General features: G+C 40.5%; 1 protein-coding gene across 1 annotated transcript in view; it reads left to right on the top strand.

The window, feature by feature from the left end:
* Positions 1-15,673, top strand: part of LOC144769725 (uncharacterized) — a 63,430-nt gene extending 47,757 nt beyond the window's left edge. Inside the window, exons 2-5 of the mRNA XM_078653906.1 lie at positions 1,692-1,821; positions 11,385-11,534; positions 12,878-13,024; positions 15,311-15,673. Coding sequence (XP_078510032.1) covers positions 1,692-1,821; positions 11,385-11,534; positions 12,878-13,024; positions 15,311-15,438 — 555 coding nt within the window. The 3' untranslated portion in view covers positions 15,439-15,673. The remainder of the gene's footprint in view (positions 1-1,691; positions 1,822-11,384; positions 11,535-12,877; positions 13,025-15,310) is intronic.
* Positions 15,674-16,158: the final 485 nt, after the last annotated feature.

Raw genomic sequence — 16,158 nt, 5'->3', positions numbered from 1 at the left:
GACAGCAAGCTGTGGTCTGCGAGCCGCTCCATGCTCCATGCTCCATGCTCCATGCTCCATGCTCCATGCTCCATGCTCCATGCTCTTCCCTCCTTTCTGCACCCTTCACCTTGGATCTAAATCTGGAGCAACTTTAGACTTCCAACTTAGCAGTGGGACTCAAATTCTTGGCGATTCAGGTTCAGCACATTTCATCTGTAAGTCAGTGAGTTCCACTATCTCCAGTAGAAACCCACTTGCAGGATGGATGCAGAGTTTTACCAGTATCAAGTGGCCATGGGAGAGTGTGTGTGACTGTGGCTACTGAAGGGCAGTGGAGAGTTTCACCTGCTGTAGACACATGTTGAGGCAGAAGTGTGGAGCTTGGGTACTAGCTGGGCAGTTGCAGGGGCTGTAGATCTGGGGAGATTAGGAAAGAAGGTGATAATAATATGTTCTCTTGTTTGTGTCCTTTGCTAAAGATTAATTGGAAAAGTGGTAAGAAATAATTTAGAGGGCACCACAGAATCATACTGATCCTTCTGAGGTGGATAAATGAGTACCATTGAGTCAGGTGAACAATAAACACCTGTTATTCAGCACTAAAGTACCCCAAGGGGTGAACATTTGCTTTATAAATATAGATGTTACGTGACTTTTCTAAAGTACAGAGGCATTTTGCACTGTTTGGTTTTATAATGTACTAAAAAGAGTATTTTCCAGCAAAGGATCTTATCTAAGCCGATCACAGTCCCTCGCAACCCACACTCCTTCTCCAGGTGTGAGCTATGATATATTTCACAAACATTTCTCTTACTCAAAAAGTAGGTAAAACATTAAGCCCTGGACCCTAAGAAGTTAAATACACATACCATGCAGTGGCTTCGGGAATGGCCATTCAGCATTCACACGCCCCAGTCTGGTGTTGTCAGGTGCAGCCAAATGTTCTTCAAAATGTTCTCCCGGTGGCCAATCTCCCATATAGGAAGTGGGGCTAACAAAGCAGTGGGAAAGCAATGCCCGGTGCAAATCAAAAGAGATGTGCATCGTTCTGCTTCTCTCCCACACGCATCAGAAGAAACACCACTCACATTCATAGAAATTGAACTATCTGTCATTTGTTTCTCACCATCACAGCACAGGGAGTGAATTAGATGTTCACTTTCAAAGTATGTACACTAAAATGAACTCTATCTGCCTAATACAAAAAGCACCTGAAATGCTTCTTTCTTCATGCAGCAACCCCTACCTGAAAAATGCCTTGTGCATCAATGCTTTCTGACACCTCTGGTCAGAATGGTGTTGGGGGGTTACACATATATGTTAAAGAGGTGTGCAGGACAGTCAGCAGGCTAGGAGTGTGGTCGAGAGTTTGAGCTCCTTCACTAATTCCTACTTTCTGCCTTGCCCAGGTTTTGTTGCACTATTGTGTCTCTCACATACCTCAGACACACAACATAGCAGTGCACACAGACACCTTAGAAGGGAAAGTCTCACCCTGAACCACCACATGAAACAAAATATAAAGACGACAATAAAGGAAGTGAAAGACCTGATGGGATCATGTACAGGTGGTCGATTTAAATCCTGACAAAGAGTCCTGAGAGGAAATCAAGTCTTTTAAACAAATGACACAAACACTTGGATACTTGATGGAAACCTTGAGTCAAAGTGCATTTTATGTCTAATTATTAATAATATTGTGATTATTATATATTTTAGGAAACGCTATTGAGTGTGAAGTTTGCATTGACCGAGTCAGTTTGGACTGCTCTGGAGAGCTGGTGACCTGTAATGAGACTGTAAAAAGCTGCCAGACTGCAATCACTGAGTACACTTTCGGTAGGTGCAGAATAGTTTAAAGGATCCTCATGATATCATGTCTATGCTCATTCCTAACTAAAATTCATTAGCATGATTGTACTTTGAGAGCCAAATTCATTCATCTGAATGCCACACACCGAGCTGATACTCATGCAATATCTGAAATATACACTCTAAGAACTGATAAATACACCCTTTCCCAGCACCAGAAAATTACCTAGCCCCTTTGGTTCACAAGCAAAGAAGACAGTTGTGCATTCATTAAAGGTGTAACAACTCCCTCCTGGTACAATCAATAGTTTGATTGAAACAGTATATTTTTCCCAGTGCAGGAGCAACCTTGAAAAACACTGCCACTAAAAACATCATATCTCACTCCCTTCCCAGTCCATGCTGTTAGTAGCTGCGTTCTAAACATACTATTTTAATTGTTGGTCATGATGAAGCCTATGCGTATGTATGTGCTGCGCTCATGTGAATAATACAAGATGGAGTTGGTTTAGTTTAAAAATGTTGACCTACACAGTAACAGTCACCTCTTGGACAAATCACTAGGGGCTAGATGTAGATAATAGCAAATTACCGAATGGTAAATATCAAATTTTACCGATTCGTTATTTACTAATCGGTAATTGCTATGTAGGAAAAAAAAATCAGTAAAAATACCGAATCGGTAAGATTCGGTAATTACCGATTCGGTAATTAGTGAATCAGTATTTGCCATTGATTCCTATGGGCCTTGAAGCCCATAGGAATCAATAGCAAATACAGATTCGGTAATTACCGAATCATAAAAGTACCGAATTTCCAAGGGGGGCAGGGTGTCACTTTGACACCTTGTTGCACCCCTGTTTCTGGCTTGTGTGCCATGTGACACGCATACATGCCCTTAGGGCATGTATGCGTGCCACATGGCACAGGTGTACATGCACAGATGTGCATGTACACAGAAATTCGTAATTTACCACCCAATAGTTTTGGGTGGTAAATAACGAATTTCTAAGGGCCTGTGGCACTGTAAACTGTGCCACCTACATGTTGAATTACAGAATTGGTAAATTTACTGATTCGGTATTTCACCGTATCAGTAAATTTACCGAATCGGTAAATATACCGATTCTGTAATTTTCTAGCCCCCTATATTACAAAACCCAAATACCGGTCGGTAACGGCCGAAATCGGCAGTTACCGACCGTTATTTGGGCTCCTACATCTGGCCCCAAGTGTCTAATCAGTAGTGAACAGGCAAAGAGCAGGAATGTGGAGTTTGTACTACAGACCAGGGCCACTGAAAAAAATGCATTGGCTAGAGCAGAGTCCATCCCATGTCAGGCTATTGCTACATCATGTCAGATTTCCTTACTGCTAGGCTCTAGGTGGGGATCACTCAACTGCACCACGTCAATACTAAACCCAGCCTCTCAGAGTCGCAGGCCTGCTATGAAAATATCTTTTTCTAACTATTGCATAATGTGCATCAGTCTGCAAGGATAGTTGTATTTTATCTTGAATTCCCAATTCTTCATTGCTGTATGTTAAACATTATTATTATGTAATAGTTTATTTGCAATCAGGTTCTTCGCTTCCACCTTGAACTTGCGACATTGATTGATTTTAAATCAATGGCTCACCATTTTTCATTGCTACCTTGTCTACAAACTCTGGTTAAATAATGTATCTAGTGTAATGTAACCAATACTCTAGATTAAAATATTACCATATATGTGATGACATACAACTCTTTGAATCTCAAAAGATTGCAGAAGAATTCTCCATACAAATGTACAACCATTTTGCTATTCAGACAAATTTCTGGCCCATTCCCACTTTTTCTAGATTTCTAATAAATAATCCCTTAAGACTGGTAGAAGGCATTCTCTGCATTTAGTGAGAGTGGCACAACTTTCCCTTGGTCATCCGCCTTGTGTCACAAAAAACTGGAAAGTGTATATAAAGGGATCCATGTAGTACCCATGTGTGATTCATGGACAAGATTCTGGTAACGTCTGTTCACCAGAGTTTTGGCTAATGTTTTAGCTTTCATTTTGGTTAGTAGAGTTGAATCGTAATTGGTGGAGAGCATGTGATCTTTCTCATGTTTTGGAAGAAGAGAAACAAGCGCTTTGTTGAATTCTGCTAATTTTCAAGTGAACCAGTACTGTTCAGATCTTTACAAACTTGTACAGCAGCGGAGTGAATTGAGCCTTAGTTGATATGTTGAATTTGCTGAGGCGTTACCAGAAGGCATATCTTTGATGCTTTCCAAATTTCCTCAAACATAATTTTCCTGGCTCAATAATAGTAAAGCATTACTTAACCAGTTGATATTTTGGGAAGGAGTTGGAAAACCTCTTAGCTGCAGGAGCCTCTTCAGGTCAGAATTAGAGAGGCAACTCAAAAAAAGAAGCAGACATTTTTGAAATGTCAGCATACTCCATGAGATGAATATTGCTATCATCATCAATGGATTTGTGGACTAATCTTTCAACTTTTTTCAGTTGTGCAGTGATAAGAAACCTGCTTTTCATCTTGCTCTTAATGCAATCACTTAAATTAGAAAAAGGTGTATTGGACTCTGGATGTGAAGAGTGCTTTGAGACCAAAATGATTCTCCAAGGCATGTAGTAAATCACAGGTCTACTGTTATAGGTTCATGTCAAATTCCTGATTTTTCCTTCTGGTGAAGGTCTCCTGAGATGTGCATTTTAGTTTAGCTAAAACTGGGTCTCATTATGTTACCTTTTAGGTTGGACTTTCTGGACAATCAGAGTGCATGCATAAATGACAGAAAGCCCTTAATTTAGTTAAACAGTGCACAGTTTGAAGGATCTTGGAGGAAGACATAAAATGACAGCGCTTACGAAACAGCATAGTAGTCAAAGACATAAACGATCATAGTAGGGGCAAATTGGAAGGAGTCGATATGGGTAGTTTTATAGGAAAGGAGTAATCCAATTGCTACAAAGGTAAAATGTGATGAAAGATTCTCACAAGGTTGCCCTAGCTGGTGGTAGTCAAATGAAAGGAAATGAAAATGGATATTTATAAGGCGCGTGGCTACTCACCGTAACAGAAAAAGCTCCACCCCACTGACCAAAGTGCTATTGCTGGAACAACCAAGGGGCATATTACCAAGCAATAGCGATAATTATCGCTATTGCTTGGTTAGAGACAAAAATGTATCGCTGACCTGCGGCGATTTTTATCGCATTTAAACCTTGGTATTACCAAGGTTTATCGCAAATGCGATAAAAATTGCCCGCAATGCATGAATATCGCTGCAAAGTCAGCGATATTCATGCATTACCGAGCTAATGCTCTTAGCCATGTTATCCACCTCACATTGGATAACATGGCTAAGAACTGCTCAGGGCAGGTGTTAGCTATTGGAGATATTTGCGCTTAGCGCGAATATCTCCAAAAGTTGGTAATAGGAGATAGCGATGTTAGCGACTGTTTCCAGTCGCTAACATCTTGGCACGCCCACTTTGCATGTCATTAGTGATAAATATCACTGACATGCAAAGCGGGGCCCAAGATGGTCGCTATCTCCTACTAGCTGTCGCTAACTGGTGTTAGCGACAGCTAGGTAATAGGGAGATCATTTTATCTCCGCTTTCTTGGCCTTTAAAGCCAAAAAAGCGGAGATAAACCCCCTTGATAATATGCCCCCAAGTTTTTTGTTGTTTCCTAAAAAAACAGCAAGTCCTGAACCTGTCTGAAATGCAAAGGCAGTTCATTCCACAGGCGTGCTGCTAAAACCTGAAAGGAGCGTCCCCCTATCAGAGAGCGGGAAAACTTGGTAATAAGCATGAGGGACTGTCCAGAGGACTATAGTCTTGAGAAGTAAAGTCCCGCTGATTTATTGAAGGGTCACAATCCAGGAGGAACAGAGTTCAGAACCCCATGACATTTTTTGAGATGCACAGATGAAAAGAGAGATACCTCTTTTCTGACATAAAACTCAGTACCGAGAACAATTACTAGTCTCCACATTACAAGTTGGCTGGTGCATTGTGCCTAAAATCATTGAGGTACTGATTTCTGCCTTCAATCTTTTCTAATTGTATACATTCAAAGTCAACTTTATTGTTACAGAAAGCAAAAACTTAGTTTGATTAAGAATCTAAATTTATTATTAAATGCAATAATGCAATGTGCATACATTTTTTTAGTAATAACAGCACAATCAAAAACAATCATAGCACATATTATTGTAATGTTGCAGAAGCACATCAATTGTTACTTTAAGTACTTCAACTACAGAGGCAAACTGTGTCTGGAACTGATTTTCAGTGATTTTCTGAATAGTAAATGAAAACCAATTGTCTTGCACATCATTTAAAAAGGCACTTTAAAATATGGCCTTGTACTGGTTACGATAAATTAACCAAACCTATGTAAAACACTATTTGTCCGATGAAAACATGTTTTTCACAACAGTGACATCAGACCATCACCATACATGGATGATGTACTGTTACTCTTGATCTAAGATGCTGACCTTTGATCCCCTATCCATTGAGAGCAGGAAGAAAGGATACAAGGGCAATATTTTGGATCTTTATTTTGTCTGCTTTCTCTAATGCTCCGACAAAAAATGAGGTGACCCAGTGTCCCTCAGAACCTGGGTATATCGTAATAAACAAAAAGTGGTTCTGTCGGGTTTATGTCGGTTACTCCTGTCAGCGCACTTAGTGTCGCATATGTTAATCTTTCCTATTATAAAATTCGTGTCTCAAGTGCCTAGACACAGAAAACATCTTCACAAATAATAATGCACATGACTCAAATTGCTGTCTACTGCTTATGTTTTAGCTGAATTATATCATTCATATATTTTATACAAATAATCACGGCTGACAACACAGGTGAAATATTCGAAGTAAGTGGTGAACAAGTGACATGGGTCCTCAGTGCTCAGTGGCGTGCAATATATACATGGTGGTGAAAATTATGTACATGTGGGTGATCAGCCAGATAATTATGGAGATACAATGACTCTGCTGGCTGGTGATTAATTTCTTGGTGTGCAGAGCCTTGGTCAATCTGAGCCTTGTGTGGTCGTTGATGTTTCAACCCAAACTATGCTCTATTGGGTAGTCAAAAGTGGGTCTTCATCAGGACAGAACGGGGGAGGGTACTGAGAGCCCAAAATTTAAGAAAGGGTGTGTTAGGTGTGCCTTGTCTGGTGGAGATACGAAATCAGAGGGCAGGGTGATGCAACTCACCTAAAAGGAACCAGAGTGAATTCGGAAGGCAGCCTGGTGGTAGAATGAATGTTGGCCCAGGCGGTAAATTTCTAAAAAGTAGAAAGGCGTGTGATTTATACCTGATTTTGATGTGCAAGCATGGGTCACATTAATGCAAATGAACCCGAATGTGCCCAACCCTGAGGACGGATGTGGCAAGGAGGTACACCATCCCTTCCATAAACGGGGAAAGACTTGCACGTATGTTGAATAAAATAGTAGAGTCAAGGTGAGTTATCAGAGACCCGCTGGCGGATATGGTGGAGGTGTGCCACGTATGTTAAAAGTATTACTTTAAAATTAGAGTGGGGAGGTGTTCTACATGTCTAGCTAGTGGGTTGTGGAGATGCTGCTTTTGTGTCAAGTATTGAGCATGACGTGTGGGAGCACATGCTCACGCTATTGTGCGATTGTCATATTCATACAAGGAGACTGTTCCCGGTATCTAGAAGAAATATTTGCTGCCCGTATTGCCACGTGTTATGCAGCATTAGAGAGTGCATATAAGAACCTATACACAGCGGGACCACGTATTACAACCATGGATATGGTGGAGCTGTGCCGCGTATGTTTAGCTAGTGGGTAGTGGTGGTAGATAAGGCTCACTTGCCTGCTTGTATGCCAAAGATCGAGCATGGCGAACAGGAGCACATGGCAACGCTTTTGTGTCATCGTTCTATTCCTACCGGGAGACTATTCCCGGTATCCAGAGCACCGCACATTAAAAACCTATACACAAGGGGAATCTGTTTTTACAACCGCTGGTGTCAGGAATTGGGTACGGTGGACATGCTGTTCTGTGACCTCCATTTACAAAATGGATACAAACATGAGCGGGCCGCATTTGCTCACCTTAGATCGTTCAAGCACGGGCAATTCAATGCGGGTAGTCGGCAAACAGGCATCTGTCCTGTATCGCTGCCGCAGTGTCAGTGAAAGCCCAGGCTGGCAAATGACTATTTTATGAGTAGAGCGCGCGGACATGGTAGCATGCACACTGCGCTTGTTACTGACAGCAGCTGGATGCTGGGAGCACCGGTTGCTGGGTGACGGGGCTGGCCTGCTTAATCGATAATGAAGAAGAGATATGCTACAACGCTCTTTCATGTGTCCTGGTGTGTAGTCTGTACAATTGCCCATAATATGGTGAAACATGTTGTCAAGATTGATATATACATACAAGGCTCGAGTAAAACCGATTCCACTGGATGCAAACCAGCGAAATAAGCATGCAAACCGATGTCGTGCACATCATGAGTTCATCAGTAAATCATTGGATATTTTGATGGTATGAAAGCATTTTAACAAATACATAATTTACGCATTCAGTTTAGGTGCCACGGTTGATATATACATACAAGTCGCTAATAGAACCAATGCTATTGGGTGCAAAGCAGCGAATTATGCATTCAAACTAATATATCAGTGAATCATGGGGTATTATGCATGACTTGTGCCTGCCCACAAGTACAATATGATGGTTTAAAAGCATATTAACAGATACTTAATTTATATATTCAGTTGAAAAATGTTACAAGGTGACGCGTGTTCAACAGTATATGTAATAAACCTCTGCTTAATCAGCAAAGGTGGCATGGCTGAGTTATATAAACCATTATGCGTGTCCTCAAATTATAATGAATGCTACACTGGTGCAAAAGGTTTACCGAAAACTCACAGTTACATAATTACATTATGCCCTTTCAGTTTGGAAAGTTATATTTAGTGATTCTTGGGCAGCCTGCTGGAACATTATGTTTTTTTCTCACTGTGACCTCCATTAAACATGCCATCAGCATGCACAATCAACTGGGGAGGTTAGTTATATATACCATTGGTGAACGTGTACAGTGCGCTACAGTTGGCCCATCTGTTTTGCAGTCTCCTCATATTCGTTGACGCCCTCAGCCACTGAATTCTAGGAGTGAATCCATTTGCATTCCTTCAAGTTGACGGATGTGGAAATTGACCCTCCCCTGTGGTGGGGGACAGATGTTCTCGACTACTCTCCATCTAATGCTTTCTGGAGGGTGATTGTTGGTAATGAAGTGTTCCACTAGAGGGGGCTCCCTGTACCTTACACCTAATTCTGCTCATGTGCTGGAGTATCCTTGCCTTCACCTTCTGTGTGGTCTGCCCTATCTATAGTGAGTTTCAGGTACAGCAAATTACATAAACCACATTCATACTCACGCAGTTGGTGAATGATAGTAATGTGTGAGTTTGATTCTTCTGTGTGAAGGTGGCCCCTTCAATGGTCAGTGGGCATGATTTGTATTGCCCACATCTGTATTGTTCACTTATAGCTGGAAGGCCCAGTTAGCTCCTCAGGTTCCGCTGTTTGGCTGGCTCCAGGTACCCTTTGACTACATTGCCTTTTATAGTCCTTCCTCTCCTGAAGGCAAAAATAGACTTTCAGTGGTGTTGAGTTCGTCTGCGACCAAGTTTCAATATTTCTTGACGATTATCTTTATACCATTATTTTTGGAGTTGAATGTGGTCACGCAGACAATGTTTTCAGTCTTGGTCTTTTTTTCTTTAGTTTGCAGTAGTTGGTCACGGGGGCAATGCCACGCTTGTTTCCTCGCTCGTTTCAGTAGTCTAATTGGGTAGCCTCATTCTCTCATCTTTAATCGACATACGTGCTAGTCTTTCCCCGTTTATGGAAGGGATGGTGTACCTCCTTGCCACATCCGTCCTCAGGGTTGGGCACTTTCCGGTTAATTTGCATAATTTGACCAACGCTTGCACATCAAAAACAGGTATAAATCACAAGCCTTTCTACTTTTTAGACATTTACCCCCAGGGCCAACATTGATTCTACCACCAGGCTGCTTTACAGGATTCACTCTGGTTCCTTCTGGGTGAGTTGCATCACCCTACCCTCGCATTTCATATCTCTGCCAGACAAAGCACACCTAACACCCCCTTTCTTAAATTTTAGGCTCTCAGTACCCTCCCCCGTTCTGTCTTGATCAAGACCCTTTTTTGACTACCCAATGGAGCATAGTTTGGGTTGAAACGTCAATGACCACACAAGGTTCAGATTGACCAAGGCTCTGCACAACATAAGAATAATCATCAGCCAGCAGAGTCATTGTATCTTCATAATTATCTGTCCGATCACCCATGTGTACATCATTTTTACCACCATTTATATATTGCACACCACTGAGCACTGAGCACACATGTCACTTGATCACCTCTTACTTGTAATATTTCACCTGTGTTGACAGCCGTGATTATATATGTAAAATATGTGAATGACATAATTCAGATAAAATATAAGCAGTAGACAGCAATTTGAGTCATGTGCCTTATTGTTTGTGAAAATGTTTTCTGTGTCTAGGCACTTGAGATATGAATGTTATAATAGGAAATAATAACATATGCAACAGTAAGTGCGTTGACAGGAGTAACCGACATAAACCCGACAGAACCACTTTTTGTTTATTTCTTTAATGCTCTGGACAGAAATCTAGAGAACAAAGCACAATATCAGGTTTATATTGCACAATTGGAAGTGCATGTGCTTGTGTGATTACTACATATGTGTTATCAGTTGTGTATGGGTTTTAACATATTTGTGAGTGGGTAGAAATGTTTGTCAGAACATTATTAAATTGAGGTTTTTGTTGTTTTTGGCCACTTGTGTTCCCTGTCTGCTATTTTTGGCAGCCATCTTATGAGGCAAATCTGCTGGTGATCATATGCATCTTTCTAGTGAGATGGGGCTGTGCAGTATGAGGCCCAATAGCTATTGGCAGACAATCTCATCAATGGGACATTGTAAAAATGTACTAATGGTGATGACAACAACTACAGAGCAGGTTGACAAAGAGAACCACTTTTAGTCCTAAGTGTACAGTATTACATTTGAGGTGTCTTTCAACTTTTCACAAAAGGCTCCAATGTACGATAGCCTCATAGTTCAAAGAAGGAAAAAAGGTAGAAGAAGGTAACCAATGTGAATAGAAAGAAAGGTGTCATGCATCATAAAAAATATCACACACAGGATTACGCCTGTTTCGAAAAAACACACTCACAACAACTATACATTTGGGTGTTTTGAATGAGCAATGACATTTTTGAATGAGTAGAACTCTGTACAGGACTTTCCACCCTGAAAGAGTAAGTGGCACGATAAAAAGGAAAGCTTCTAATAGTGAGAAATCTGTTCATCCTGCTCTGGTCACATTTTGAGGTTTACGTGTCAATATCAGGAGGAGTCTGCCTGTTGTGATGGCCATGGCAGGCGTTGCCCTGAGGTTGGTTTGATCATTCTGAATTGCATACTAATGCTATTTTTGTCCTTCTTTTCATATCCAGAGGGTTTGGACCCAATTCATAGTGTCTTCAAGAATTGCTCAGGTTTGGAAACCAAGACCAACATGTACAGGAGTGCAGTAACAAAAGGCTTTTATCAGCAGGGAATTGAAATCTGCCAAACCAATGGCTGCAACAAGGCCCCTATTCATTGTGAGTGTTTCATCTTTGTGACACTCTCTTCTCTAATATTGACCTTTTCCCTCTCTCTATTTGCTTCCTTTTACCTCAGTCCCAGATCTTTAATTACCTCTTCCTGTCTTCAAGCACCTCTCAACTTCTTATCCTGGCTATGATCGCTTTTTGCATGTTACTTATTAATTGGTCTCTCTCAGCAAACTATTTTCCAACACTTTCTAGTTCAAACAATCCTTGCAATCTCTCTAAGGGGCATATTATCAACGGGCAGCGATAATTATCACTGGCGTGCTTAGCGATAACAATAATATCGCAGACTATCTTTGGAATTTATCACCCTGGTAGCACGTTATCAACAACGCGTTTCTCCAGGGAGATAAAAATTCCAGATATACCGAGGTTATTGCCCTTTTGCAGGGAACATTTCTCGTTTTCCAGCGATGTTTCCTGCAAAACAGCGATAACCTTGCTGATACGACCCACAGGGTCGTACCAGCATAATCCACCCCCTATGTTAGGGATGGCTAAGTCAGGATTTTAGCAGATGTTAGATTTTGGCAAAAACAGCTGTTTTGCCAAAATCTAACATGTGCTAAAATCATGTGGGCTGCCAGGTAAATATTGCAATGTAAACATCAGTGATATTTTCAGGGTAGTCCATCTGGGGTATGCCCAGTAACGCCAACTTTGCATATCATTGGAGACCCTCTTGTAAATTGGGCGCTGGTTTTATCTCCGCTTTTTTGGCTTTTAGTTCCCTCTCAACTTGCTTCTCTAGACTCAGTCTCTTAAGGCTCTTTTGGTGGCTATAATGCCACAATGTCCTTCATGGGGTAGTTCAGTGACTTGCTATGTTAGGCTTACAGGTATGACTATTCTCAAGCCTCTCACTCCTTCTTTGGTCACGCATAGTTCATCCTGTACATTTTAAAAGTTTTGAAATTTAACATTGTCAGCAAAAGTTCAAGCACTCTTTTTCCATGATTGAGTTGAAAATATGTATAGGGATGCAGGCGTGCTAGACCTCACAATGAAGTTAATGTACTCCTCAGCTATTTTTGAAGTAAAAATTGTGACGATGTAGCAGTGGTCGTGAAAAATAATCAGCAGGTTTCTGATCTTTACCTGGCTTGTGTACAATTGCATAGTCATACTCTAGCTGTCGCGGAGGAGTGAAGTACAAATGAGTCACAATAATTAAATGTGACATATACCAGGACTTCTGTGATCTGCAAAAAATTGGTTAATGAACCACAGTTTGGCAAATGCTGCTCTACGGAATATATTGCATATTGAGACATGTGTATCCACAACCTCAGAATCTACAAAGATCTATTTTTCCTTTATGCATTGTACAGTTACACCCATAAACAGAACTCTGAATGGAGTGAAGTGCCCCAGCTGTAATGTGAATGGTGCCCTGAGCTGTGAGGTCAATGGAGTTGTTGAATGTGTTGGAGAGCTGACCAACTGTATCTACATGGCAGCCAAACTTCGTCTCCCTGGTAGGTGCCTCTGAATAGAGGTGATTTTTATATTCCTTTCCTCTTGATTTCAATGTGCTGACAATATTTTATTGCACAGTAGTGAGATATGCACAAATCCATTCCCTCCATCTCACATAGTCAGTACCTTTTGCACAACCAAGAGACGTCTGCAGAACCCTCAACTCAACACTTGGTAATGTTCCTTTAGATGGAAACTTGTGGTGATCAAAGGCATCTGCCTTACATAATGGAACCAAGGCTAATTTAAATGACTAAATACATTGGTAAGGCAATCTAGAATAGTTTGCATGGAGAGAGAAAATATCCCCAAAAAACCTAGTAACGCCTCCCCCTTACTTAATGTGTTATTCTTGTCACCCTTATCATTCAAAGAGCCCACAGGATAAGTCCTCTTCATGAGGCAGGAGGGGGACATTCCCACCGATTGTTCAATATTTATCTTTGATGAAACAAGGATACATGCCAAAAACTGAAACTTTTCTCCATAAAGACTGAACAAATACATTAGCTATCTAAAGACAGTCTGCAGATACCAAACTAAAATGGTCTTAGAGCTCAGATCAGATCTTTGGAAATAGGACATTTGGTTTAAAAATAGACAAGTTCTAGTCCAAAAGAAATGACTTCTTAAAGCTCCTAAAATGTAATCTAGAAATACTTTTCCTAAGTAGCCCATCAGTTGACAAAATCGCAATTTACTAGAAAATGCACAGTAATATAGACAGAATACATTTTGCTGGAACCGTATAAGCAGCATCTGTGTTCTCTTCAAGACCAAACTTTAGGAGCCACACTTGTCAGTAAGGACTATACAAAACATGAGCCATGAATTCCTGAAATCTGCATCAAAGACCTGATCGAGCAACGCATTAAAGATTAAACAGGATATTTACTCATTCAAATGATAATTAGTGGCTGTCAAAGGTGGGAGAGCAAAATGCAGATTAGCTGCCATTGGCTTTAGACAGGGAAAAGGAAACTTTCTAAAAGTACATTTTCTTTAATAATTATACTAAAGTAGATTTCACCATGGAATTGCTTTTCAGATTAACAGAAAGAGATCTTGATTTTTTTTCTAGATACTTCCAAAGCTAAATTAGCATTAATATATATGTAATAACGTAACCCAATATTTTCCAATGGACCAGATAGCCTTGCTACGGTGAAAACATGTTTTGGGCCTTATTTCGCTGTAAGTGCATTCTTTAACATGTTATACCTTAGAGTACATGCACCCTGCCTCATGGGCATTAAAATCTACTTAGAGGTAAATTATTATTATATATTAGGATAGTTTTGACTTGTGAAAAGGTTTTGTTTTTGAAGGCAGAATTGCGAGTTTAAAACTGCACAGCCAGGCTACAATAGTATGCCTGGAGAGAGGGTTGCTAAGTCATGGCATAATAGGTGCTGCAAGGCTCACTTGAAGCATTTAACTCACAGGCCTGAGGTACACTCGGTACCATATGCTAGGGACTTATAGATAAGATAAATGTGAATCAGGTGTATGACAATTTCAAAATTTTAATAGGGGGAGCATAAGCACTTTACTACTGGTGGCAGCAGTAAATTGACTAGAGTTCTATGGTCAACAAAGACAGTTCAGGCAAATATCTGGGAGTACTACCTGCAGAAGATGGTCATTTCCAGCACTTACTGTCCTTAATAATATACTTTCTGAATACAGACCATGTCACTGAAGTTGACAACAGATAATAATAAATAGGATTATCAATGCCAAAACCATCAGAAGAGCTGAAAAACAGTCACTTTGGTGATATACAATTCTCCCTTACATGCTTCCATTGCCTTAGAGAGAATCTGTGGTACTGTGTCGGGTTAAAAACCCCTCAACTCGTCAGAGGCAACTCTTCCCTCGCAGCTGGAGATGATAAGCACATAAATCCCTTAAGGGAAGGATATGTCTCTATAATTGGCTATGTGTTGGGTGTGGAGAAGGCCACTGCCTAAGGTTCTGTAGTTTCCTTCTCCCTGTTACTTCTAGTGGTGATCTCATCTGCATCACCCACTAATCACCCACTAATTGCTGTGCAGGCATTTCGGTGGATCAAAATTCAAATAGCTATCCCACCTTCCTGCAATTCCAGCCATCACTCCAGTAAAATTTGTGAAATGACAATCCGTGGAGTCGGTTTAAGGTTGTCTGATGTCAAACTCAAGGCTCAAACTCGGCACATGCTTCAACGCCTCGCCTGGGGTAGTAAGTGCTATATAATTACAATTTAAATGCATGTTTGTGAATTCTGGATCTGTTCTCCACAGGGGCACCTGCTAATGAATCTATTGCATATCGTGGCTTCACCAGTGCAGAAAATGAAGAACAGTATCTCTTGGGTCTTTCATACAGACTACAAAACATTGTGACTCTGGAAATCAGCAAAGGCATTTGAAGACATTTTGGCAACAAGGCTCTGGAGCAAGGATCCCTTTTACTCCTAATCCTGGCAAAGCTCTCCACAATTATACAAGTTTCAATCAAAAAACAGCTTCTTTACAGAATATTTATTAACAATATTTGACATGTTGAAACCAATTCTTTTATCTTTATCTTGTCTTGTCTGAATGTCCCACAATCATTGTTTCTCTGTTTATGCATGCCAAAATATAAAATACATGTATTCACTCCATGTTTGTTTGTGAAATTTCTTGTTATTTGCTGTATGTCTAATCATGAAGGGTTGGGCTATCTATATTAATTTTTTGGCTGAGCCAAGATTTCTGAAACATTTGTAATATTTTCTGTAGGAACGGTCATTTAGAAGATAGCCACATTTCAAGGCCAAAGCAAAGGTCCTAGAAGTATTCTTGAGGAAAAAAAGAGTCCCAGTCTGCATTGGTTTGCTTCTGGAGTTGTCCTGACTAGCAGGTAAAGATTTACAGCAATAGAATGAGTGTGCAGGGCGTAGGAATGCCTACCATCCCCCCACTTATCAGAAGAGTGAACAATAAGAAAACATGGGAAGAGGGATTTATTAAGAGTATCTGATTTGAACTCACAGTTGACAATTTTGGACAGTTAGATTTTCTCTTATTTATATGTTAAATAAAGTGATGGAAAATGTTTTCAATGTATCCAGCTACATCTTCTGAGATAATCTGCTATGTGTTTT

This window comes from Lissotriton helveticus, chromosome 7 (assembly GCF_964261635.1).
Source record: "Lissotriton helveticus chromosome 7, aLisHel1.1, whole genome shotgun sequence".
Lineage (NCBI taxonomy): Eukaryota > Metazoa > Chordata > Amphibia > Caudata > Salamandridae > Lissotriton > Lissotriton helveticus.
This window is presented reverse-complemented; position numbering and strand designations above follow the sequence as displayed.